This window comes from Phoenix dactylifera, chromosome 4 (assembly GCF_009389715.1).
Source record: "Phoenix dactylifera cultivar Barhee BC4 chromosome 4, palm_55x_up_171113_PBpolish2nd_filt_p, whole genome shotgun sequence".
In the NCBI taxonomy this organism is placed as follows: domain Eukaryota; kingdom Viridiplantae; phylum Streptophyta; class Magnoliopsida; order Arecales; family Arecaceae; genus Phoenix; species Phoenix dactylifera.
Genome location: NC_052395.1, coordinates 2,172,146 through 2,197,411, shown reverse-complemented (window position 1 = coordinate 2,197,411; position 25,266 = coordinate 2,172,146). Strand labels below are relative to the sequence as shown.

The window sequence follows — 25,266 nt, the reverse complement described above, 5'->3', positions numbered from 1 at the left end:
ATATTTGGTAACTTATCACAAAGCTTGAAGGTCAAGTGTGGACATTTTGCTCGTGCATTATGCTCTGTGCATCTAGCCTGCGTGGCTAAGGAAACCACTTGCGATCATAGCTGAAATATCGCCTGTTGGGGAGAGATTTTGAAATTTAAAGGACTCTTCATGCGCCTCTAGACTGGCCATGTGACGGACTTTCTCATTTAAGCATTTTGACAAGAATTTAAGAACTTTGTGAACTTTTATTATATGATTTAAAATATAATCTTGATCATATCTCAATATCATTGTTCAAATACATTCTAATATATATATAGATCATATTAATTTATATTTAATAAATATAAAAATAACTTTTATATAAAAAAATAAAAATAATATAGAATATTTTTTTTTATATATGTATATCATGATCTTAATTGAGTTGAGCTTGAGCAAGCTAAACTTAGTTAGGTCAGATCATTTGCTAGATGGGTGTAAAGAGCCCGAGCTACATTTTGAGCAATCAAGCTTTCGCCCCTAGATACCCTAAATAGAAAAATTTTCTTAATATGTGTAAATCCTTTATTGGTCTTGAAGGAAACGAGGAAGATCAACAAAATAGAAGTGTTTTTTTTTACATCAATGATAGAATTATCGAGGCCAAACCTCCATCCACTCCACAGAGGTAAAAGGCATATTTTGTCAAAGAGAGTTGGGCTCTAAAATAGAAATGGAATGGATTACTCCTGATGGGTAAAAATCCCATTCGAGAATAGAATGAAAAATGTCCCAATCTCTAAAACCCAATCCAAACTCTATCCTAATATTCAAATTCTATTCTAATTCCGATTTCGATTCCAATAACGAACTAAACATATTAAAAAAATATGGCCATTCCGATTTCGATTCTAATCCATCTCGTTCCAATTCCAATTCCGGTTGCAAGCAAAACGTGCCAGAAACTAATTATGCATGCACACCGGCTGGACCGGCCGTTAGCCCAAAAAGTTGGTCGTGATTCTCTTGCCAGAGGATGCCATGGCTTTGAGTCAAGGTGACACAAGATTTTCGGATCACTGAAGTCGGAGCGTCGTTGGGTGTTCGAGATCCCAAATGCCGAACTTGCAGTCCTGCAAAGCAATGTATGTATGCTGGGTCCGGCGCTCAAAGTTTGCAGGTTTAAATTGCAAACCGCGTACAGAAAAAAGAGAGATTGCCGCTCGAGATAGCACAACACCACAGATTCAAGCAGGTTGAAGGGAGAAACATGAAAAATAGAAAAACAGCCGAATAAGAGTTTGGTCAGCCATAAGATTGCCAAAGGAAAAAGAAATCGTGATCGAACAGAAGCAAAGAAAAACTGAATGGATAAATTTTAATGTTGAGACTAAGCAACAGGCTATTGTAAAATTGATTCTCACAAGTTTATCTTTGCAAATAAACGCTGTTGGGAAGCAAAATCAACAAACCTAAAAAGCCCAACCGTGCCTCCTAACATAGCATTCGGTCCTATAGCTCATGCAAAATATCTGCACCATCTTTTCTTTTCATAAAATCATACATGGAGATAAATGGTTGCAACACCTACCCAGCTTATGTGGATGATGTAAGACATCGAGAGGGCTCCCCAGAGCATCATCCCAACCAGAAAAATACTAACAGTAGCTATTCGTTTCTTGAAGAGCCTGTAGGCATCAACATCATACTTTCATTCAAAAGGATAGAGGGCAGAATGATTTCAGCAAATATATTTGGATTCTGAAAATTTTGAAAAGCCAAGCATATACACTGCAATACGAAATGTCTAGTTGGAATAGAGTATTCAAAGTCCACCACTCAAACAGAGAAGTCAGAGACTTTTAGGCACCATTTTTGTTGAGGAGAGTACCATTTTTGTTGAGGAGAGTGTTTCAGTCAGCCGTCCAGCTCTGCTCCACAATCTCACGCACTCTCCTGTTGTATTCACGCTTGTTCTCGCTGAACATCCGTGCAGCTTCTGAATTGGCAGGTGAGTTTGGGTTTGGATCACAGAGTAACGACTGCAAATACAAGAGTGAAGATGCATTCTAATCAATATAAATGACCAAAAACTACAATAGTAGTATTCAAATTGGACAATCCACCTTGTGAGAATTCAAAGCTTAACACAAACATGGCAATAAACAGGCAATGTACATGGTTGATATAGCTTAACCAAAACAATAATCCCGTCTATGTGACTCTCTCTCAATGATCAAGAAAGGATCCATCATAGCTTAAAAATATCTAATGCACTATAAAATCAGTATCAAGCATCGGTACAAATTCCTGGCCAATCTTCAGAGAAGAAAGGGACCCACCATGAAACCTTGAAATAACAATTGGCAGGCCTACCTTAAGGCCGTGTTGACTAAAGAACAGTTCCAAGATTCCAGTGGACTTGAAAGAATCAAGATAGAAGGTACAAAGGCAGATTTCGAAATCAGAAACTGAAATGATATCTAAACACAGTTACAAGCCAAATAACAAACTAGATCACAAGCAACAGAAGTTTGCATTTTTTGGGCTTTATGGCTTGAACATGTTGGGGTTAAGGATCAGTTAGGTTTTATGCTTAATAATAGGTTAGAGCAAAAGCAGCTAAAGACCTGGTCACCCAGCAAGAAAACTTGGCCCATTAAAACCCTTTGTTCCCATCAAGCACTCCCCTACTCTTCTTAAAGCAGTATGAATCATTCAGTCCAGTTCATCTTAAGCACCTATGATCTATCTATACAAATTTCATCCACAACAAAGCACAAGTGCAGAAATCATCCGATAAGGGAGGATTTTTCAATTTAAATGGAATCTGTTCAGACAACATGGATAAGATCATAAAAATAATCTCCAGTCTTAGCTACTCAGCTGACAGCTTTTATGAATGATCTAATGAATTAAAGGCAAACCTATTTCCGATAACTTCTTTTGTGTTCATGAAATATTCCATTTCTGCAAGAAGAAAAATAAATGGAAGGATGGTTATGCAAGCTGAATTTTGAAAAGGCTTTTGATAAAATCAATCTAGATTTCATTCTGAGGGTCCTGGGAAGAAAGGATTCCTCTCTATCTGGATAGCTAGGATCAAAGCCATTAGACACCCAATAAAGTTGCTTGTTAGTCAATGGACAAGCAGGAAACTGGATAACTGTAGACAAGGAATTAGGCAAGGTGACCCCCTTGCCCCCTTTCCTCTTCACCTTAGCTCTGGATGTACTAAACTCACTTTTAAACAAAGCCAGGCAGCATGGTTTACTTAGTTGCATAGATCCACTGGGAACTAGCGAAAACATCAATAGTTTACATTATGCGGATATGATACATTATTATTCTGCGAGGCAAGGAAGGAGCAGGTATTGACTCTGAAATTATAACTTCGAGATCCTCTCTGGTTTGAGTATCAACTTCCAGAAAAGCTCCTTTAATATATCCTGGAGATGATGAGGCTGCAGCAGAACGATTTTCAATTATGCTTGATTGCATGCTGAAGAGTTTGCCTATCAAATATCTAGGTATGCCCCTCTTGGGGATTAAGAGGTCATCAATGTAACAAATGGACGCATATAATAGAAAGATTTGCCAAGAAACTTGCAAGCTGGAAAGAAAGCTCACTGTCCACTGCAGGTAGACTCGCCTTAATTAACTCTGTGCTCACAAATCTGCCAGTATGCTATATATCTATGTTCAAACTTCCATCTTGGGTAATCAAGCGCATCAACAAGATTAGAAGGGTTTTTTTATGGAAAGAAACTTCCTCTATTTCTGTCTTTTCATGTTTGATGAAGTGGATAACATTTGTAAATCCAAATATGAAGGAGGCTTGGGTATTAAAAACATGGAGGAATTCAACAATGCTCTCATTGCCAAATGGTTTGGAAATTTCACCTGCAAAAGATGCATATTGCAGAGGATAATATCCATGGCATACTACAACAAAAAAAGATTTGGAATGAGAAGGAAGACTACAAGGACTCTCCTCCTATTTGGAAGGAAATCTGCAAGGTAATGCAGCCATTTTGGTGGTCTAATTTCTATTCTAGAACATGGGAAGAAGATTCAATTTTGGGAGGACACTTGGCTCAATGATAACTCTCTATGCACACCATTCCCAAATCTCTACCAAGCTGTCTGCAAGAAGAACAAAGTAGTATCAGAGCTATGGAACAGAAGGAAAAATGAATTGGAAAACTGATTTGAGAGATCCTGTAACTGTGAAGGAAACCTCAGAATGGATGGAACTTAATCATATTCTAAACATCATCAGGCCTACAAATTGACCAGATGTCCCACTGTGAAGACCTAGTTAAAAAAAAAAAACGATCTTTCACAGTGAAATCCTTTTCCTCTTTTCTTAATATGGGAGCAATATGATATAAAAACAAAAAGGCTTCCCAACAGGGAAGAAGCTATATTTATTTCAAGGGGGAAGACGATCCTAATAGAATGTTGGACATATTGAGGTAAACTCTAGTATACCCGTCCACATTCAAAAGAAGCTCAACAGAAACAATAAAGAAAGTACCCTATAAAGGGCAGTGTTCCAATAATAGGCGAAACCAAACAAAATATGATTGCGTAATCTGTTATCTACATTACATCATGGACTCAATACTAATCATATGCTCCTAAAATTAACCAAATGCTTAATAATGCAAGGATTACCCTGAAATACAAGAACATAAAGAGGAATGGATGATGAGAAACCATTGAGGCTTCCATTTTTTATATTTCACATCTTTACCAAAATAAGCACATATGTAAAGATAGATTAATGTCGTTTAAAATATCCCGGAAGATGCATATAATGGAACAGAAATTTCTTGGTCTGTTAAATGTATAATTTCAAAAAAGTATAAACTTTTTAGAATAAAAAAAGGGTAGACTAATGGAGGCTTCTCGCGAACCTGGATTGATGTAAGTATTGCAGCAACATCATAAATTGGGCTCCATTGGTTCTGCAAGATATCCAAGCAAATGCTTCCATCTGTGTAAACTAAATATATACAGAACAACATTAGGTCACAGCAGCATAAAAAAGGTTTATACTAACTAATAAAATACTCTACTGTCAATTTGAGAATCAAATTTGAACTTGCCCTACATTTAAGATCAAAGTTTGCCGAACTAGTACCGAAGGTCGTACATATTATGTTGTTCTGAAGCGTATCATAAACAAGGAGAGGGAGAAAAAGAGAAAGGAGGAGGGAGAGGGAGAGGGAGAGGGAGGGAGGTTGAGGGAAACCTAGCCCTAACCCGAAAGAGAAGGAATGAGGCACACTCACCGGTGACGCTCGGGAAGGGGTGGGGGCGAGCATCATATCGAGTGGGGAAGGTACTCCGAACGATGGTGCGCTTTTTTTTTTTTGTGTGTGTGGGGGGGGTTGGGGGTTGGGGGGGGTGTTAATTGGAGCCAGATTTTTTTTTTTTTAATTGAAGGGGGTTGGTGGAGGGTTCGGCTCGGTACACTCCAAAACGGACAGTTTGGAGTGATACAGCGAGCCATGTTTAAGACTTTCGCAAGAACCCTACTTAGCCTTCCAACTCCTAAGTTTTAGATCATGACCTTGTGTTACAAATCGCAAATAAGGTGTATAACATTCTATTTAATCATCTCAACATTCACCTCAAGCAAGGGCACATCTCTAAATACACCTTAAGTAAAGGCATTGGAACACTTCATTTCTCTAACATAGATAGCTAAATAACATCACATCTCTCCGAAGTAATTAAATAAAACCAAAAAGTTGCACTTACAGAAGTATGAGTGTTCTCTTATAGACCTTGAAACTAGTGCAGTTCCACAAGTCCACACCTTCAACCCACCTCGCCCGCCCAATATAAAAAAAGAAAAGAAAATCATGCACAAGAGTGCCAAAGAGAGGGATGGAGAACAAAAAATTCTAACCACCTAAAACTTCTCAAGCTCAATTGGCAACCCAATCTAACCCCAAACATAATCATGTTAGCTGCTCTCTATTAAAATGAGCAAATGGAAAGCCCGACATTTACCATGATATAATAAATCCAAGTAGATGCATACAAGTTACTGTCATATCCTATTACATGTTTGATATTCACAGGAGGTTTTTCATTGATTGTATCTTTCATTCGGTAATCTAACACTACCTCTTGCCATGATGGTCCACAAAAATATGCAATTAAAATTCAGAAACAATATTGGAGTAATTCTTAATCTAAAATATACTATAGAAAGAAAACAAATTGTTGGAAGAGCTTGACCGACCATCCTACCTTGAACATGCAACAACTAAGTCTCATAATTCTATGTTTTGATTTTTAGAAATCAATAATCAACTAATCTAAGTTTCAAAAACAGAATGTGCACTGATGACCAGAAAGAGAAAACACTAGGGCACCCAATCTAGATTGCTAATAAAACCAACATCACTTTTGCATATGCAGCTTCCTAGGATCAAGGTAGATGATGGTTTTAGCATTCCCAACAATGATATTCTGATGATAGATAAAATGATGTGCTAACTTAAAACAACTTCAACTGAAATGCTAACTTAAAACCACTTCAACTACATAGATAACACTAATTGGTATTTAAAACTTACTATTTGGATGAAACATTCTTGAAACAAAGCGGACAGTTGGAGGTTTGTTTGGATAGTCCTCCGAAAACTGAAGAGTAAGTTTGAACGTTCCTGGAAAGCTCAAAGATTTTATATGCAAGGAAAACAGATTTAAGTAACAAATAGCTGTCAAATTTAAGCAAGAACCTAAAACTATGAAAAAATCAGCAAAATCAATACTCCAACAAGTGCATCACTAAACAAATCCCATTCTTATTTTCTGCACCTTGCTGCAACTATTTACAGAAGTTTGAATGAAAAAGAACCAAAATCAAAGAAAGTGATGCGAACAGATATCAATAATTATCAGATACAGGCTACTTATGCATTAATTTCTGGGCTTCAATAATCAAATCATTCTGTAGCATGTACCAGCCATATACAAAGTACTCTGTATAGCGATGTCCAACTTAAGGCCAGGAAACAAGGGCCCATCAGATGACCTAACTGTTATGCAGAGGCATATGGATTTCCAAGCAAAACTAATTCAGTTAGCAAGAACAAACAATCTAATGATAAGCAAAATAAGATCTATTATTCTGTTACTTGACTGCTTAGGTTGATACGCATAGAGAATAAGACGTACACATATGTAGCTGTTCCAACATGCCAAAATCACAGTAAAATGCAACAACTAAGGTTGAAGGGACTAAAAGCAGAATCAGTGGTGATCAAATTGCAAATAATGCCATTTTTCTTTGCATGCGGAGCTAGTTTCTCCTGAACTTAAATGCACAAAGAAAAGAGGAGCATGCTTCAGAATGAAATATGGCATGCCTTCACAGGGGAAACTACCTGACCGCTAAAACCTAAATTTAGCAAACAAACTATTGGAATCGATATAACAAAGATTTGTCATGATAGAAACAACATGTAATTGATCTAAAAATTCTCACGCCCCATATATTTCTTGGAAACAATACTTGAGGAGCTGAATTGCCTTACCTCCATCCCAAGGTGTGTCGTCAGGACTGCAATTCAAAACGCATGCACAAAGTTCAAACAAAATGTGACAATACAAACGACTCTAACGAATAAAAATAGATCAAGTTGTTCCTTCCAGACATACCCGAAAATAACTGCATTCCAGAGCATGATGTTGTTGTCCTGGGGAGCACCACTTATACCAGCAGGGGGGTCCTGCTGCAGCCGCTTGAAGTCCCTCATCAGCCTCTTCCTTGCAGGAGTCGACATCCTCACTTCCTAGCACATCAAAACATAACACAATGACCAGAAGAAAAAGAACAAGACAAAGGATTAATTCCTTCCCTCCAAAACAGACATGTCTTGAACTTCCTAACAGATTCTAATCTGCCCGAATCCTGAGAATTCAAAGGAATCTCAGTTCCAAATATTTTAAACAAAAGACAATGCAAAAAACAAAGATTGTTCTTATTCACCAAATTATGTAAAGCCAACCGAATCCAATGATTAGTAAGAACACAAAACGGAGGAAGAGATTAAACAATACTCTGAGTTGCATCTAACATGACATTAATATTCGGTCACCATTTAGTCCAAAAAAATTTAGGCACTTATTCTCACACTTGAACCCAAAGTTTCTCAGGAGCAAATTTTAACGACAGATGAGCAAATTTCAGAACGAAATTGGGTTTCTCAGGAGCTAAAATAGGATTTTAAGTCGTTCGCTCACAAGAATGCACCATGCATCAAAAAAGATTAAGACATCACCAACAAAACGGTAGCAAGAAGGGTCCCTTATCGTGCAAGCAGTACCAAACGAACAAGATCCGCAACAAAAACCCAGGGTTATCCGAGACTAAGTTAGGGTTTTAAGTCGTTTGAGTTGGGGAATAGAATATCGCCACCAGGAAGGCAACAAGCTTCAAAAAAGAATTAGAAATCGTCAAGAGAACAAGATCAGGAACAAAGCCACCCCCGGTTTCGAGAATCCACAACCAAAATCGAAGGATTTTTGCGCCGTCCACGGCTCAAGATCCATTTCGGCGTCAAATCAAAGGTAACGAACTCGGAAGAGAATCAGAAATCATCGACAAGAAAACAGTAGCGAGACGAGTCCTTTTACCTGCGAGGCAGGCGCGGCCGAGCACCAAGAATCCCTTTAGGGTTTCAGAGTCCACTCGGCGAGCAAGAATCACGGATTCTTCTATCAGGCGGGAGGATTCCTTCCCTCCCCTCTTACAAGAGCGCGTGAGGAAGGAGGGATCAGAAAGAGATGGGAGGGTTTGATCAGTGACCGTGAGAGGGTGAGGGAGAGGGGAAAGAGGTCTAAAAGACGGAAAGCGATGCCCGAAGAGGAACCGAACGGAAGGCAAGAAAATTTAAGCACGCCAGACCAAACTTGGCCGTCACGGTGCACGTGGGGGTCCCAACGCTGCTCTCACTCAGTTAAAGATTTTTATATACATATATATATAAAAAACTAAACTACGAAGACGACGAAAACCTGACAACTTGCATGGCAAGTCTAGTGCGTGTATGAAGTTCCCGACGCTAAACTCAATGGGAGCAATGAGTGCTGAAAAAACTCGAAGGGAGCGATGAGTGCTAAAAAAAAACGCAGTTTTCTCTGGTTTTGGGGGGTAAATTAGAATTAATCAATGATAATGGCAACTCAGAAAAATCACCACAAAAAAAAATAGGGGACACTCGACTATCCTCCTGTAACAAAAAAATTATATCCTACAGCAACTTCATTGCATCTTTCGCATGAAAAAAAAATGATTGGTCTTTTTTTTACAATGTCACCTGTCCAATCATATTTCGCATAGATCTCAAAGCATTTCAAAATTTTCTATACATCTATCTGCATAAATATCAAAGCAACCATTGCACAACCTAACAATTGATTCACGTAAAGAAAGATGAATTCTTTTCTCATGCAAATGATATAACTCTATTCCTCTACACCACATGCACCATATCAGCGCTACACCATAAGAACAAATTGAGAATTTTAGATGAAATATGTAGGGTAGCAATCCAAAACGAATGCATGATGCATGAAATCTATTAGAACTAAGGTGCTTGATCGGCATGGTGCACCGCTATATGGTGTATGTGGTGCAGATTCGTAGTGCATGGGTGAGTCCCAAACACCAATGATTTCTATTTGCACTTCTATGTCTTCCTACAAGTGGAGTTTCAAAATGCAGCTGCAATTCCAAATAGATTTTTAGAATGTTAGATACCCATGCAATTATTTATATGGGGATTTTTTTTTATTCCTAAGGGGGCGAAAGAGTAATATTATCCTAGTGTTTGTGAAGGCTTGGCATAAATTTGTTGCTGAGATTTTCAGAAGGCGACACAATGGCCACCTTATCCTAAAAAAAATCATTTCGTATGGGTAAGGCACCAGACTACTCAAGTGCAGTTTTAAATTCACATTTTTAGATCAACCTACCATACATGAGAGATTTTGGAATCCGACATGGTACATACAAACATTTTACACTTACAGTAAAAGCAGTGCTTAATATAAGACGTTGCTTCATGTCAATTATGTTTGGCAAGCAAGCTCGAAAACAAAAACTTAATTTCCATATTGTAGAGACCCAAACTTCATCCAATATTTTGTATACACAGCATTAATAATGCAGGACGAATACATTTCGATATATTAGCAAAGTCATAGACTAGGATTAGATACCTAACAAAATAACATATATCAGAGACCATAGCTTTATAGAAAGCTAGAAACCCCACAAATGAAACAGATTTGAAATTGCAAATATGATACATTCCTAATTGAATTAAAACTTTTTTTTATATGGATTAATGTAGATATAGATAAAATTATCGAGAAAAGAGTAATGGGGATTATATATTTCGAAATCATCACGAAAAATATATTCTCAGTTTAAATCAAAGAATAATTCTCAACAATCAATAATTATTAGTTATTATTTGTAGTTACTGACCAAACAAAATAAAAAGAGCTTGGGTCTTTTATATCAAAACAAAATCAAAGCATTGTGCACCCATACTTCCAAAACAAATGAACCAATTAGGCATACAGTCCAAGCTTCCAAGCATAATTACACAGTACTATTAACATGCAACAACAATAACAATACCATCATGATAGAAAAATGCTTCCTTTGGCCACTCCTTCAGGGGCATCCGAACCAAGTTATCTCCGCTTAATTGCTAGAAAGAAAAATCACCTTTTTAACACTAAAGTTACAGCACATGATTAGAAGAAAAACATATGGCATTAATTTCAAAAAGCACTAGCAATCACCTGCTTCCACTGTTGAAATCACCACTTTTTCCAAAAACTTAAGCTAATAGAATGAGATAGATTTATTTATATATTTTATATTTTCTTACACTTCCTCTCACATATGGGTCGGATTTCTTTTTAATGGTTGAGCCCAACATGTGAAATTTTTAATAATTGGGTTAAAGAGTGCAGAGACAGAGTTCGAACTCAGGACTTCAGCTCTGATACCATGTTGAAATCACCACTTTTTCTAAAAGCTTAAGCTGATAGAATGAGATAAATTTATTTATATATTTATATTTTCTTTACATCCACACCCAAGCGATTGGGCAAAACAAAAATACTTAAAAGTTTGCACATCAGCATGAGTATAGCATATTGTCAAATTTAACGAGAGGATGCAGGTATGCATGCTATTATTCAGAACGAGTACATGATGTGTTCATAGTTAAAGTGGGGTTGACAATTGAGTTTAGGGCACAGGATATATGATAAAGATTCTCAAATAGATTATGAAATGGGTGCCCAGTTCAGTATCCTAACAAACTATTGGAACATACTTTTACCTGTCTCCAACAAAGCAACGAGTCATGTAAGCCAAGAAAGAACACCATTTTGTAGAAGCTTTAAGCCATTACTGGAAGTCAGGGTGGACTTCGTCCTCCACTCTCATATCAGGTAACAGATTCTCTCGTCCACCCCAAGGCTCCTGACCACTAGTTGGACTGGTAAATTCCTCTCCTTGGGAGCAACCATCAAATTCCTCCAAGTATTCGCTCCATCTCGACTGTCCTTTTGCTGCAACCGATATGCAGCCTCCTCTGGATTCAATCCTACCTGCGGACCGTATAGCCATGGTGTGATTAGTTATTCGACCATACTTTTTATGATCAGAGGAGTTCGTGGAATGCGCATAAGCAATCTGTAGAATTAGAGGTAGAATGGGAATTGGGAGGAGAGTAGAGTTCATCATGGGCTGTCAGGCCCGTCCAACACGGCCCAGAAGTTGACGGGTTTGGACACTGAAAAATAGGCTCATGGAACAAGCCTGGACAAAAATACGGCCCGATCTGAAAATTGGTCCGGACTTAGAATAATTAAAAATTGACCAAGCCCAGCCCATTCCAACCCGAAATAATTATACATTATATATTATATAATAATTATATTCATTAATTAAATTTAAAATAATACAATTTATATTATATGTTAATTAATATGTCCATAATGAGTCTGTTGGGCGGTCTGGTATTGACCCTTTAGGATTGAGCCAAATCTAGATAAAATAAATAGAAGCCTGATGTTCGAATCAGGCCGAGCATAACCATAAGCATCAAGCCCAATTTTTACTGTAGGTCCAGCCCAATCTAGCCTGGTCCGACATTTGATCAGCTCTAGAAGAGATAGAGCTAGAAGCAGGCTGGGATATGCTCCAACCCGAACCCAGCCCAATTTTTTTTTAGACTTCAAGCCGAGCTGAGGCTCAAAATTTTTTTTGGATAATCTAGGCTCGAGCCTGACTTGTTACCTATTTGGGCCAAAAATAGGTTCGGCCTGAACCCGATCAAAATTTAATAATTCATAATATTGCTTGACAAGTTAATGAGCTAGTTAAAATTAGGCTCTCTCCTATAACACAAGTTTATTTTCAACTAAATCCTTCTTAATTTGTCCTTTACTTTTTATTATTCTCTCTAACTGACAACATATAAAAATAAATTGATTTAGGCCTGAATTTAGACTTCATTTCGGGCCTTGTTTGAGCTCGAGCTTGAGCTGAGCCAGGCTAGACCAATGATATAATTGAGCTTGGCCCGAAAACTAATAGGACTCTACATCTAAGCTCAAACTCAAACTAAACTTTTTTTGGGCCCAGCCCGAAGTTGGCCCGAGTCAAACCTAATTTCAGCCCTAAGAAGAGAGGAGCCTTGCCTTGAGAATGGGCTGCATCCTTCCTTTTCTTGGAGAAATTTGGCTTTTCTTTCCCAGCGGCAGTCAACTGCATCCATGGAGAGCATTTCGAGAAGTGACGTCTCAACATTTTGGGGGGCAATTCCGTCACCATCTCCGGCTCAGCTGTCAAGTTAATTAGCAACAAAACAAAGAAATAAATAAATTAAGAAAATGAAGAGATGTATACAAATTAAGAAGCTCATTCACCTATCGAATTAGTTAGAGAACAAAACTAAGGAATTGAATAGATTAAACAAAACGAAGACCTGGAAGAGTAATAGAAAAGACGGGGATATTTCGGGAACAGAGGAGGAAGGAGAGGGAGTAGAATGACAAAACGAGGAGGGCATTTCGCAGAAGAGGGACATTCTGGGAACGAAAAAAAACCCACCTCCACCGCCTCCGTCGTCTTTCTCCTTTTGGGGATCCAAGTACTCCGTCCAATCCATCCTCCTCTTCCCCCGATTCGCCCCACCGCCGTGCTCCGCCGCCGCCATCGGAGAGCGGGAGCCCTCCGATGGGGGCGGGATCGGATGGGAGCCGTCCGATCGGGACATGTTGAAGGCCTGGACGAAGTGGCGGAGGTCGCGGGCGAGGGGGCCCTGGGCGTGGATCCGCCGCACCGACTGCCTCTGGTTGCAGACCGCGCAGACCCACTTGTTGCTGCCCTTCTTCTGCTGCTTAACCTGGTCCAAAGGCACACCGTAAGCAGTAGCAAAGCGGAGGCTAGAGAGAGAGGGATTTGGGGTTTACCTGCATGGTCGAACAATGGAAGCACTGAACCGCGATGAAGAGGGTCGACATTTCCCCCAGTTGAGAGAGACAGAGAGAGAGGGAGATGGGGTGGAGATTTAACGGGGAAGACGCGAAGAGGCTGACGGACGCTGCATTTGGAAGTTGAGGGTCATCATAGACTACCGTGATCCTAGGAAAACGACAAAAGGGCACAGCAAAGAATTACTTCAAGTTTTGGCTTTTATTGCTGGGATAGTTTAGCTTGTGGGGATTGAATGGATTAGCTGGATTGCAGGTAAAAATTTCGCGCGCGTTGTGGAGGGAATGAGAAGAATTTTATTTTAGAAAGTTGATGTTGGGATAATTCGAGGGGTAAAATAAAAAAATCGCTCTGATTGATCCCTCATTCAGTGATATTCTCAAGATGGGTTTAAGGTTGCATTTGATATTATTGTAACTTTTTTTTAAAAAAAATAAGAATAATTTATTATTATTATTTTTGATAATAAAAAATATGTTTGATTTTTTTAAAAAAAAATTACAATTTGACTCGTCATTGACGATTCTTACACGCATCTCTTCATCTTTAAAAATTTTCAAAACAACCCTAATAGGTCTCCATTAGTAAAGAGGTAACTTAAATTTGAATCAGCATTTATTCTTTGACTCTTGACTTTTTTTTATATGGTAAATGATCCCAAATGAATAGGTATGGAAACATATTAGACGCGTCGACACTCGGGGTCTAACGAAACGAGCATTCAAACAACCCAAAATTGTCCTCTCGAGAGCCACAGTTGGAAATAAGTGATTGACATAACCTGGCACTACCGGTCGAATAAAAAAAACTTTCAGCCAGCAACCACTCACCACTCGAAGGATGACGCCTCCTGAGAGTGACTTTTGGACTAAAGTCAATGAAGAAGCAATTGTCTATTAAGCTTCTCCTTCTTTAATCATTAGGGCGAGTGATTTTAGGGTAGCAAGCCCGTAAAGCAGAAGTTAAGGAGATTAAGACTTGAGTGGATATTGAAAATAAAGGAAGAGGTCCAAAAATAACCAGATTAGCTTGCTAACCACATGTGACAATCATATGATAGCATGAAATTATTGTAGGATGAAAACATCTGTAGTCCAATTTGGATCTGCCAAAATCCAGACTTTATTTCAAACTTGCTACAGATCGGAGTGCCAAAAAGATGAATTAGAGACAGTCGACTGGGGACAGGATATCGGATCCATTTGAGGGAGTATCTTTGTTGGGGGAAAAATGGACCACCCCACCACTACAATTAAAGCACCCAAATCCGACAGCAAGCCTGACCTCATGCAGGCCGAGCCGAGCTCATGCAGCCAAGCTCATGCAAGCCGAGCTCAGAAGACCGAGCTCGTCTTCCACATGCTGCGGCCACGCCCTGCAGCAGTCTTACCGTACCATGCTTTGCTTGCCGGCCACGCCATGATACATCAACCAGGGATCATACCCTGTTACGACTGTCAACAATTAATGCGCGTGGTCTCCACGGATCTCCGGCTTACTCAAAATCTGTTGTGCGGTTCCTGTCCACCTAAAAATATGCTGGACAGATCGTTGTTAGAACCGACAAACAAAAGTTAAATTTAATTCTACTCTTACCTGTTCTACTCGAAGAATAGTGGTCGTAAGAGGTCGATCCACAGGGAGGCGATTGGAGTTGCATAAAAGTTAGAACATTCACTCGGATTCAAAATCGATTTTTGAATAAAAGAAAAACATTACGTCGGGGATGTTGAATGTTTCTAATTTAAAATAAACAAAGGGCAGAAGGAAAACTTTGCAATTGAAATTGGATGCAGAGTAGGGATCGATTTCTAAAGACAGATTATGAATTAAAATCGTCAGTGTGAACAGCAAAAATAAATTTCATAGTTATCTTAAAACTAAAAATTTCAGAATATAAAATAAATTGCGGAGACTAAACCAAACCTAGAGCACGGATTTCATAAAAGAAAATTGATTACAAGAACATAAACGAAAATCCTTGAAATAAAAGGAACCAACAACTCGGCTGAACACTAAAAAAAATATATATTAAAATAATACTTTCTTCTTCCTTCTTCTCGAAAAACAGGGCCCCTCCTCTGTTCTTTGGAACCGACACAGAGCACCTCCTCCCTTGGTTTCCACCCAAAACCGAGCACGTCTTCTCCTCCCTTCTCTCTGTTTCTTGGCCTCCACCCAGCTCTCTTTCTCCTTCGACTCCCCTCTTCCCTGGTTCTAGGCCTCCACCAGCAACCGAGCACACCCCTCTTCTCTTCCTCCTTCTCCTTTTATAGCCGCGGACGGACGCCTGATGCGGAAGGGAGATGGCAGACGCGGGGAGGAGTCGATCACGGACGCAATCCGGGCTGCTGGCACGCGATCTTCAAATGGAGAAGGAAGATGGCAGATGCCACGGGATGCCGTGGGCTGGGATCACGGGAAGGAGCTGGAATCGCCGGTGATTGCGGGGGATTTGGAGACGGGCGAGCTGGGAGGAGGGGCTGATCCGAGGGTGCACAGAAAAAGGAGGCACGGATGGAGGGATCGGCTGGGATTTTCCTTGCTGGGAGAGACGTGGATCCGGGCGATGGAAGGAGCTGGAGCCTGGCACGGTGGCTGGCATGATGCGGATGGAAGGTGGGGACGCATGCGGCTTGGATCACGGGAGAGGGGTTTCCTTCTTTGGGTGGGCGTTCATGGCATGGGAATCACTGGGGTGCTGCTGTGATCGCGGTTGAGGGGCTGGAGTTTCCTTCACGGACGCGGGATCGACGGGATCACGGACTGAATCATGGGAGGTATCGTGGTTGAGGGGCTGGAGCGCTGGATCTTGATCACGGGATGAGCTGGGAGCGTGGATTCGGGATGATGGCCGCTGACATGGATGCGGTGGAGACGCGGTGAAGACGCTAGCTTCCTTCCTCGGGCCAAGAGGGGGATGCGAACGGCTGGGATGGGGCTTCGGCTTGATTTGGGAAGGAGCTGGGACTCTTTGAAACGGACGGTTGCTGATCGTGGGATCTGGATTACCGGCTGCTGGAATGGATCGCGGAAGATGACGTGGCTAGGGGCGTTGGGATTGAAGGCTGAAGATGATGGTGATCTGATGGACGGCGCGGATGCTGGCACAATGCGGGGAACGAGCTGATTGGGCTACTTGCACAAATAAAACATTAATTAGTTAATTTTGTTATTAATGATTAGCTAAAATACTAATTAAGATGGTCTGACGATTGCACTTTTGTGCTCTCATCACACCCCTCAACCAGCTTATTGCTAGTCTCTAGCAATTTAGTGCGACAATGATAAAATGGGAGTGCAAAAGTTTTATTTATTATATATATATAAATATACATGAGCTAAGATAAATACTCACTTTCGTAGAGCATTACGATTGCACTTAGCACGTGCAACAAGCCGTTAAACCCCTAGGTTACCCTAGTGGACGAGTGTTGTCTCGTGAGGGTTTGCAGTGAAGTTACCCACAAACTTCAATCCCAAAATAAAATTTGTTTTATGAAATGAAAGTCTAATTTCAAGTACATAACTGATAAAAAGCACACAAGGTTTTAATTACTAAGTAGCCCAATTTCTAGGTTAGTATGCAATTTAAGTTGAAGTCATTAAGTTTTCCGTTAGGGAGTTGTAAAACTTATTTATACTTGAGTGCTCAGTGAAGTTTGGACCATGCACCAGCTAAGGTTTCGGATCTCCAAAATATCGCTAATATTAGTAGTTTCCAAGAATTGGTCGGAAAAGACCTATTTGCTGATTCAAAATCATCTTATCTGCAGGATTTCGAGAGCTGTGGATGTTTACTTTAATACCTCATGGGTTTTATCTGTAATATTCCAGTTTACTCGAATTTTTACAACGACGGCTTTCACACTATTGTCTTTCTTAAGGTCAATATACATTTTTTTTTCATCATTTTTTTTTTGTTTTTTGTTTTTGTTTTTGTTTTTTTTCATTAAAGAGAAATGATAGTGTATATATTGTGCACTTTTACTCCTGTGATGATTCCTCCATGTAGCGAGCAATTAGTCGACAATTCTCATACCAGTTGGCATGAGGTGTCGGGCATCAAGACTCCCCTACGGACCTATGCTCGGGTTCCTCATCACAAGCCCGCTGACCTTTGACAATAGGTAGCCCTTTTCGATGTACCTGACTAAATCCACCATTTTTTTTTTTTGGATCAGAAAAAGATGGTTCATCAGGATTCGAGGTTGCTACCATATTCTCAACACAATGTCGAACCTATACCTTAGAAAATGCAGGCCAGATGTGTTGTGAAATTCAAAGCACTAATTAGTTTACAACTCACTAAAAGGAACTTAATAAAAAGAACTCACTTTGCACTACTTCCAACTAGTCATTGGGCTCTTAGATTTTATATACCTTGTGTGTTGTATATTTTTTATTGATGATTTTTTTTTTTCAAAAATTTTAACTAAAAACTTTTTTTTTATAAAATGCGTAAAAATATGATGATTTTTTTTTTCAAAAATTTTAACTAAAAACTTTTTTTTTTTATAAAATGCGTAAAAATACCCCCAAACCTAAATCTAACATTGTCCTCAATGTTAAAGAAAATTTAAAGCAGTAATAGGATAGAGGAGAAGTTACCTGATATGGGTAGGTAAAGTGACAATAGGGGCAAAAATCACAAACCTGCAAATTTTTTTTTTTTTTGAAAATATTTACATGTTGGGTTGCCTCCCAAGAGCGCTAAGTTTTATGTCTTCAGCCAGACAAAATGTAAATCCCCATTTTTTCAACCATTATCTAAGAATGGTTTTGGAAGAGTCCAAGGAAGAACAGTTGGCTGGTGACGATCTATGCTTATAAGAGGAACAGAACTAGGGGGTGCATGCTCGACCACTTCCTGAGAATGGGCAAGGTAAGCTTCTAAAGGGTCCTTATTATAAGTTTGTAAGAAAGTCTCCTGAACCAGACTTTCAATCATGTCAACTTCATTGATTTCTTTGTCGTCTGGTGGTTGTTTACTTATATTAAAGACATTAAGTTCGACTTTCATATTGCCAAAAGATAACTTCAGCATCCCATTCCGACAATTGATCACAGCATTTGCTGTGGCTAAGAAGGGTCTACCTAAAATTATAGGTGTGTGATTGTCTGGATGTATTACAGGTTCGGTCTCAAGGATAACGAAGTCCACAGGATAGTAAAACTCATTTACTTTCACTATTACATTCTCTACAATCCCCTTGGGGTACTTCACTGTCCTATCTGCTAAGAAAAGGGTAATATTTGTAGGCTTTAATTCCTCCAAATCTAACTTTTGGTACATATAGTAGGGAAGTAGATTTACACTGGCTCCTAAATCTAATAGAGCTCTTTGGATGATCGTCTCTCCTATTTTTATTTCAATAGTTGGGCAACCAGGTGTTAGATGTATGCCCTAAAAGCCAATCTGGCGGACACATTATTAATTCTAGGACATAAATTTGTACTTGACTTTATTATTATCGAATAATAAATGGGCATCTTTTCATTCATATTGTTTATGTGTCTATGAATCGTCCAAGAAATTAATAAGATGATGGTACATATTCTCAAGAGTTGAGAATTTGAGCCATGTATCATTGGTGATTAATTTCTAAATGCTCATGATCAATGGATCATCACGAGGACGGTGATCGATCCGATTAGTGCACAGATCGCTTTCCTTATGGATGGACGAGACTCGAGTCCACAGTGTAGGGACACTGAAGTGATAGTGCAGGTGCTTGTTAGAGAACAAGGGTACTGAGCGTGACCAAGACAAGAAGTCACTTGGATGTCTATCCACTCGTCAGTGACTTGCTTGATGTTGCAGTAGTATGACTGGTCCTTTGACCTGCGGTGCTTCGGCTACTCACAGTGAGGTTATTGTAGTTTGACTACACGTATACATGGTCTCTAGCCATATGGGTCCTTGTAGTGTAGATTGGCTGCAGTAAGTTCACTGTAGGAATAGGGTATGCACTTACATGGAATCTATCGACCTTGATAGAAAAGGAGTGATCCTATGTGATTTATTAGACTGAGTTCTAAGACCTTGGCCAGGGCAGTAATATAAAGTGGAGAAAGAGTTTTTCACTATCGAACTCAAGTCAAATAAATCTAGACATATGACAGACGACGGGGTTTGACGAGTTATCCATGACCTCCGGTCTGTAGGGATCCACGATAGAAGGACTGTATCATACGATTGCTGCACCTAGAGGTTCATCATTCTATTCTGCTGGGTGGCCACTACATACTGCTAGGTGTCACTGGTGGATGGTGAGACTCACAGGGATCATCTCGATGGTCAATAATCCCTGGTGAGTTGAGTTGGAATTGTTTCAACCCATTGAAAGGAGTTTTCAATGATATTGTGATAGAGATCATAATATATCTCACTACCAGTCAGAATGGAACCTATGGGGTCACACACATTAGAGGTATTGACCGATCCAATGGTTGAATGTGATTAGGAATCACAAATAATCAATTAGATTGATAAATGAAAACCCGCTAAGAGTTAGTGGCTAGAAGAAGGAACAATTGCAATCGAATTGCAATTTAATTTAATTAATTGGATTTAATTAATTGGACTTGATCATGAGTCCTACTTGGAGTGGGAATCATGGAGTCCTAATTGGATTAGGATTTCAAATTAAATTAGAATCCTATTTGGAATAGGATTTCTAAAGTCCAAATTGTCTTAGGGCTGAAAATTGAACAAGTCCTGATTAGATTAGGATTTTCTTAAGTCCTAATTAATTTTAATTTTAATTTAATTAATTTTATGACTCCTAATTGGATTAGGATTGAAGAGTTCAATAGAGTCATGGCTCAATTAAATTCTAATTGGATTAGGAATTGGAGGAAATTGAAATGGGTTCACAAAAATCCTATTTTGACTAGGATTGGACTCAAACAATGGACCCAAATTAAAACCCCCTTTAATTTATTTAAATAGCAGATTTAAATGAACTTGAGGGAGGGGCCCACGCCCCTCCCCTTGGGGTGTGCGTGGGAGAAAGAGGAGGGGCGCACACCCCTCCTTGTTAGCCAAAAAGAAGAGATAAAGATGAGTTCCTAAAAAATAGGAACTCATCCTTATCTCTTAACTAATTAAAAGGGAGCATGGAATTTCGAAAAAAAGGGGTTTTTTCTCCTCATTCCAGCCGTGAGCAACCTCCTCCATCTTCCTCCTTTGAGCCACAATCAAGAGAAGAAAAAGAAAAGCTTAGGACGCCCTCTTCCTTCTTCATCTTGGTTCCAAAAGGAAGAAAAAGAGAAAGGCTGCGGGTCTTATTTTCTTCTTCCTAAATCCATCCTTCTTCTTCTTCCTATCAAGCCAATCAAAGGTTGATTCAAAGGAGAGGACTTCAGCCATCCATAGTCATCTCTGCAAGGGAGCTAGCACCCCGGTGAGATCCAAAGGCTTCGATCGAGTCAGTACTTCGTGTGGATACCTGTAGAGGCCGGACGCGTGTGCGGCTTCCACTGAGCCTTGATCAAATACCACGTAAATCAGATTTGCGGAGACCATCTACCCGCACAAGATGAAGATCTGATCTTCTTAATGATTTTAAAATGGTTTAAAATAATTTATTTCTAATCTATCTACAAACGAAAGGTTTTAAAACACGTTCATGCGATGAACGGATCCCGCATAGTTTTTCCGCTGCAACATGAAAATTATTTTGAATTTTCATGGCATATGTGGGATCCTAACAGTGGTATCAGAGCCATGGTTATGTAGATTAAGATTAGAATTAAATTTTTCAAGGCATTTTAGATCTGAAATTTAAGGAATTATGCTTGCTGAAAATTAAGTATGCAGAATTTTCAGCTTGCTGTTTTTTCTGCATACTAATTAATGGATGCTTAGATTAATGATTCTAATGCATTAATAATGTGATTACAAATGTTTAGAATCAAATCATGCATGATCAGCAAGTCATGAGATGATATAATCAGTTAAATTACAGATCTGAAAATAATTTTTTATGCATGTGATGCGTATGGTGATGATCATGGATGGACCCTTTGAATGTGCTGAAATGTTCTGCGATGTTCTGTGATGCATATAATTTTAATTTTCAGATGCCTGCGTGCATCTTAAATTCATGTATTAGAGACCTACGTGTCTCAATGAAAAGGGTTGTAATTTTATTTTTATTTTTATTTAATTTTTAAAGCAATCTGGGATGTAATCTGTGATGTGTGTTGCACGTCGATGGTTGATCGATATGTACATCAACAAGCTCAACATGCGTGGATCGAGATCAAGGGTTGATTGAAGATGGATCAAGGAGTTGATCACGATTGAACCTAGAGGATCAAGATCGAGTCAAGAGTTGAAGACGATCAAACCAATTGACGTGCATGTGCTTGTAAAATAACCCCATCCTGGATCCATGATCATCACCATTTAATTTTATTTTTGATAAATGCCTGGATGTTTAATGCTTATGATTATGCGGGTAGACTTATATTTGCATGAGATGTGAATACGCGATCGAGTGAGACCTAAATCGAAACCTCCCTAATCAGTCGAGGGTGAACCAACATGAGTTAGTCATATTAGATTAATTGATCTAATTGGTGTCTAGGCAAGCCTATAAGGTGGTTACTTAATTAGGACCTTACTCTCTGAGTAAGGGGAGCCTCCCACCTGCTTACCTGGCCAATTGTTCGATTACCTCTTATGAAGAACTCTAGTTGCAAACACTAAGACTTGATTATGCAATATTAAGTCCATAGGTCTTCCACCATAGTAGAGCTGCTAAGGTCTTTTCGGTGTTGATTTGTCTCGGCTGGACACAGTGGGCAAGTTGCATCGGGGGATTGGACCTCTCTATTAGACATGAGATGTTGTGGGGTAAAGGTGGGGTTGGGCACCAATAACTGTTAGGTGAGGACCCAATGACGACTTTATTTCCGCGGTTATACGGTGGGTCTGACTTAACTAAGTAATGGGACCAATAACTGTTAGGTGAGGTCTTCATCACTTAGAGACCAAGTAACACTGCAATATGCTTGAGAAGCATTGTACAAGAGTTGTACACTCATCCATTTATATGTCACCAATAACTGTTAGGTGAGGCGGCATGTAAATCGGTGAGACCGCAGTACCCACTAGAAATCCTAGTCGCGTAGGGTTTTCGTTTCTCCATCAGGGGAGTATGAGAGATTCGAGAAAATAGTGGGAGCATATTTATTTTAAAAGTCCCTAGAACAAATTAAGTTCAAGTACAAAGTCTAACTAGAATCTTTACTCTCTACAAATCACAATGTCAGCTTCAAACCCTTTGACCCGAATCCTTGAGACCAACAGACTGACCGGAACCAACTATAAAGACTGGCTTAGGAACCTGAAAATTATTCTGAATTGTGAGAAAATAGGGTATGTGCTCGAGAATGATATCCCTAGGCTACCAGCACGTCCTACTGATGATCAGCGTGAGACGCATCAGAAGTGGACTGATGACGACATTAGGGTCAAGTGCTACATCATGGCATCCATGACTAACGAACTTCAATGCCAGCATGAGAACATAAAGACTGCTAGGGAAATACTGGCTCATCTGCAAGAGTTGTATGGTGAGCAGAGCCGCACTGCACGCTTTGAAGTGTCCAAGAGGCTCTTCAAGGCAAAGATGCGTGAGGGGCAGTCTGTCCACGATCACTGTTTGACTATGATCAAGGACCTCGAGGAACTTGAGAAGCTCGGTATGTCCATGCATAAGGAACTGCAGATAGATCTGATCCTGCAATCCCTTCCTAATTCATTTGGTCAGTTTATAGTAAACTACCATATGAATAAAATTGAATGCACAAAGACCGAATTGTTGAATATGTTGGTAACTGCTGAAGGGGCCTTGAAAGGTTCAAGGGGCTCTGTTCTGACTGCTGAGCTGACTTCTGGTTCCAAGAGAAAGTCTACTTGGAAGAAAAAGAAGCCTGCTAAGAAGCAAAAGAAAGACAAGAAGCCTAAGAAGGAAGTTCACAAGAAAAGGGCTAATGACAAGGAAAAATGTTTCCACTGCAACGTCGACGGCCACTGGAAAAGGAACTGCCCTTCATACCTCGAGAGCCTGAAGAACAAAAAGGCAGACACACCTTCTGAAGGTATGTTAGATTTGCTCGTAATTGAAACTAATCTAACGATTTCTTCTACTTCTAGTTGGGTTATAGATTCTGGTTCTAGTGCTCATTTGTGCACTACTATGCAGGATCTAAAGGAAAGTAGGAGGCTGGCAGAAGGTGCAGTGACCCTTCGGGTTGGCAACGGGGCAAGAGTTGCTGCTGTGGCTGTAGGCACCTACCCTCTGCGATTACCGTCTGGATTTAGTTTATTGCTTAGAGACTGTTATTATGTCCCTGCTGCTAGCAGAAATTTGATTTCTGTTTCGTGTTTAGCACAGGATGGTCATGTTTTGACCTTTGACAAAGACTGCTGTTCTATTTATTTTAGAAATAAATTAGTTGCACGTGGTTTCATGATTGACAGTCTCTATCACTTGCATATTGATGTGTCTGTGAATGTGTCTGAGCAAGTAGTGAGTGCCATAGGATCTAAAAGATCCAGAGATGAGATAAACCAGAAGTATTTGTGGCACCTCAGGCTTGGCCATATTGGAGAGGACAGAATGAACAAAATGGAGAAAGATAGGCTTCTTGGCCCATTGACTTTCGAGTCATATCCAGTTTGTGAGTCCTGTCTTCAAGGAAAAATGGCTAGATTACCCTTTGTAGGACATGGGGAGAGGACCACTGTAATACTTACCCTGGTACACACTGATGTGTGTGGCCCATTCGATGTGCTAGCCAGGGGTCATTATTCATACTTCATAACCTTTACCGATGACTATTCACGATATGGGTATGTATATCTTATGAGATACAAATCTGAGTCTTTTGAAAAGTTCAAAGAATTCAGAAATGAAGTAGAAATACAGAATGGAAAAATCCTTAAGGTTCTTCGATCAGATGGAGGAGGAGAATACCTTAGTGGGGAATTCCGGGACTATCTCAAGGAAAATGGCATAGTCTCACAATGGACACCTCCGGGTACACCTCAACTCAATGGGGTGTCAGAAAGGAGGAATCGGACTCTATTGGATATGGTCCGATCCATGATGAGCTTCACTGATCTACCTATGTTTCTTTGGGGAGATGCCTTATTATCCGCAATTTATTTATTGAATAGAGTTCCCTCTAAATCCGTTCCTACCACACCGTATGAGATATGGCATGGTAAGAAGCCGAGTCTTGGTCATCTCAAGATTTGGAGATGTCCGGCCCACGTCAAGCGACTACAGGCGGACAAGTTAGAGCCTAGGACCATAAGTGCTCGTTTCATTGGATATCCTAAAGAGTCATTAGGATACAATTTTTACATCTCAGAGGATCACAATGTATTTGTGAGCCGACATGCCGTCTTTCTGGAAAAACAGTTTATCCTTGATAGAGGCAGTGGGAGAAAAATTGAGCTTGAAGAGAGAGTCTCTGAAAAGCAACGAGTCATGGATCCTATAGAACCTATTCATACAGAGCCAGTATACGTAGTACCTCCTCCACCTCGTAGATCTAGTAGGGTCTCCCATCCTCCCGATAGATACTTAGGTATACTAGTAGAGGACACCGAGAAAATGTTCCTCATGGGAGATAGGGAACATGTACAGGATCCCAAGACCTACAACGAGGCGATATCAGATATCGATTCCGAGAAATGGCTGGAAGCCATGAAG

General features: G+C 39.7%; 2 protein-coding genes across 4 annotated transcripts; both read right to left on the bottom strand.

The window, feature by feature from the left end:
- Positions 1-1,330: 1,330 nt before the first annotated feature.
- LOC103696455 (ubiquitin-conjugating enzyme E2 2-like) lies at positions 1,331-8,868 on the bottom strand. Of its 3 annotated transcripts, XM_008778093.4 has the most exons (7): positions 8,638-8,868; positions 7,660-7,793; positions 7,536-7,561; positions 6,573-6,662; positions 4,896-4,984; positions 1,865-2,015; positions 1,331-1,661 (listed from the first exon to the last, which is right to left on the bottom strand). In XM_008778093.4, the coding sequence occupies exons 2-6, from the start codon at positions 7,782-7,784 to the stop codon at positions 1,887-1,889; spliced, it is 459 nt and encodes a 152-aa protein (XP_008776315.1). In that variant the 5' UTR covers positions 7,785-7,793; positions 8,638-8,868; the 3' UTR covers positions 1,331-1,661; positions 1,865-1,886. The 3 variants fall into 3 exon arrangements, with proteins under 3 accessions (XP_008776315.1, XP_008776316.1, XP_008776314.1); XM_008778094.4 differs by lacking the exon at positions 1,331-1,661 and having other exon boundaries at positions 1,665-2,015; positions 7,660-7,789; XM_008778092.4 differs by lacking the exon at positions 1,331-1,661 and having other exon boundaries at positions 1,665-2,015; positions 8,638-8,867.
- Positions 8,869-10,305: 1,437 nt separating this feature from the next.
- On the bottom strand, positions 10,306-13,580 carry LOC120110420 (MRN complex-interacting protein). Its single transcript, XM_039125285.1, has 4 exons — positions 13,507-13,580; positions 13,145-13,439; positions 12,733-12,876; positions 10,306-11,637 (listed from the first exon to the last, which is right to left on the bottom strand). Exons 1-4 carry the CDS (start codon positions 13,555-13,557, stop codon positions 11,435-11,437), a joined length of 693 nt encoding a protein of 230 aa, XP_038981213.1. The 5' UTR covers positions 13,558-13,580; the 3' UTR covers positions 10,306-11,434.
- Positions 13,581-25,266: the final 11,686 nt, after the last annotated feature.

Excerpts from the sequence above, each read along its gene's own strand:
- LOC103696455 (XM_008778093.4), bottom strand. The coding sequence starts at position 7,784 with ATGTCGACTCCTGCAAGGAAGAGGCTGATGAGGGACTTCAAGCGGCTG. Across the intron at positions 7,562-7,659 it reads TGGAATGCAGTTATTTTCGG|TCCTGACGACACACCTTGGG; the intron begins GTATGTCTGGAA and ends TTTGAATTGCAG. Across the intron at positions 6,663-7,535 it reads CGACACACCTTGGGATGGAG|GAACGTTCAAACTTACTCTT; the intron begins GTAAGGCAATTC and ends TGAGCTTTCCAG.
- LOC120110420 (XM_039125285.1), bottom strand. The coding sequence starts at position 13,557 with ATGTCGACCCTCTTCATCGCGGTTCAGTGCTTCCATTGTTCGACCATG. Across the intron at positions 13,440-13,506 it reads TCCATTGTTCGACCATGCAG|GTTAAGCAGCAGAAGAAGGG; the intron begins GTAAACCCCAAA and ends CCTTTGGACCAG. Across the intron at positions 12,877-13,144 it reads AGACGACGGAGGCGGTGGAG|CTGAGCCGGAGATGGTGACG; the intron begins GTGGGTTTTTTT and ends TTAACTTGACAG.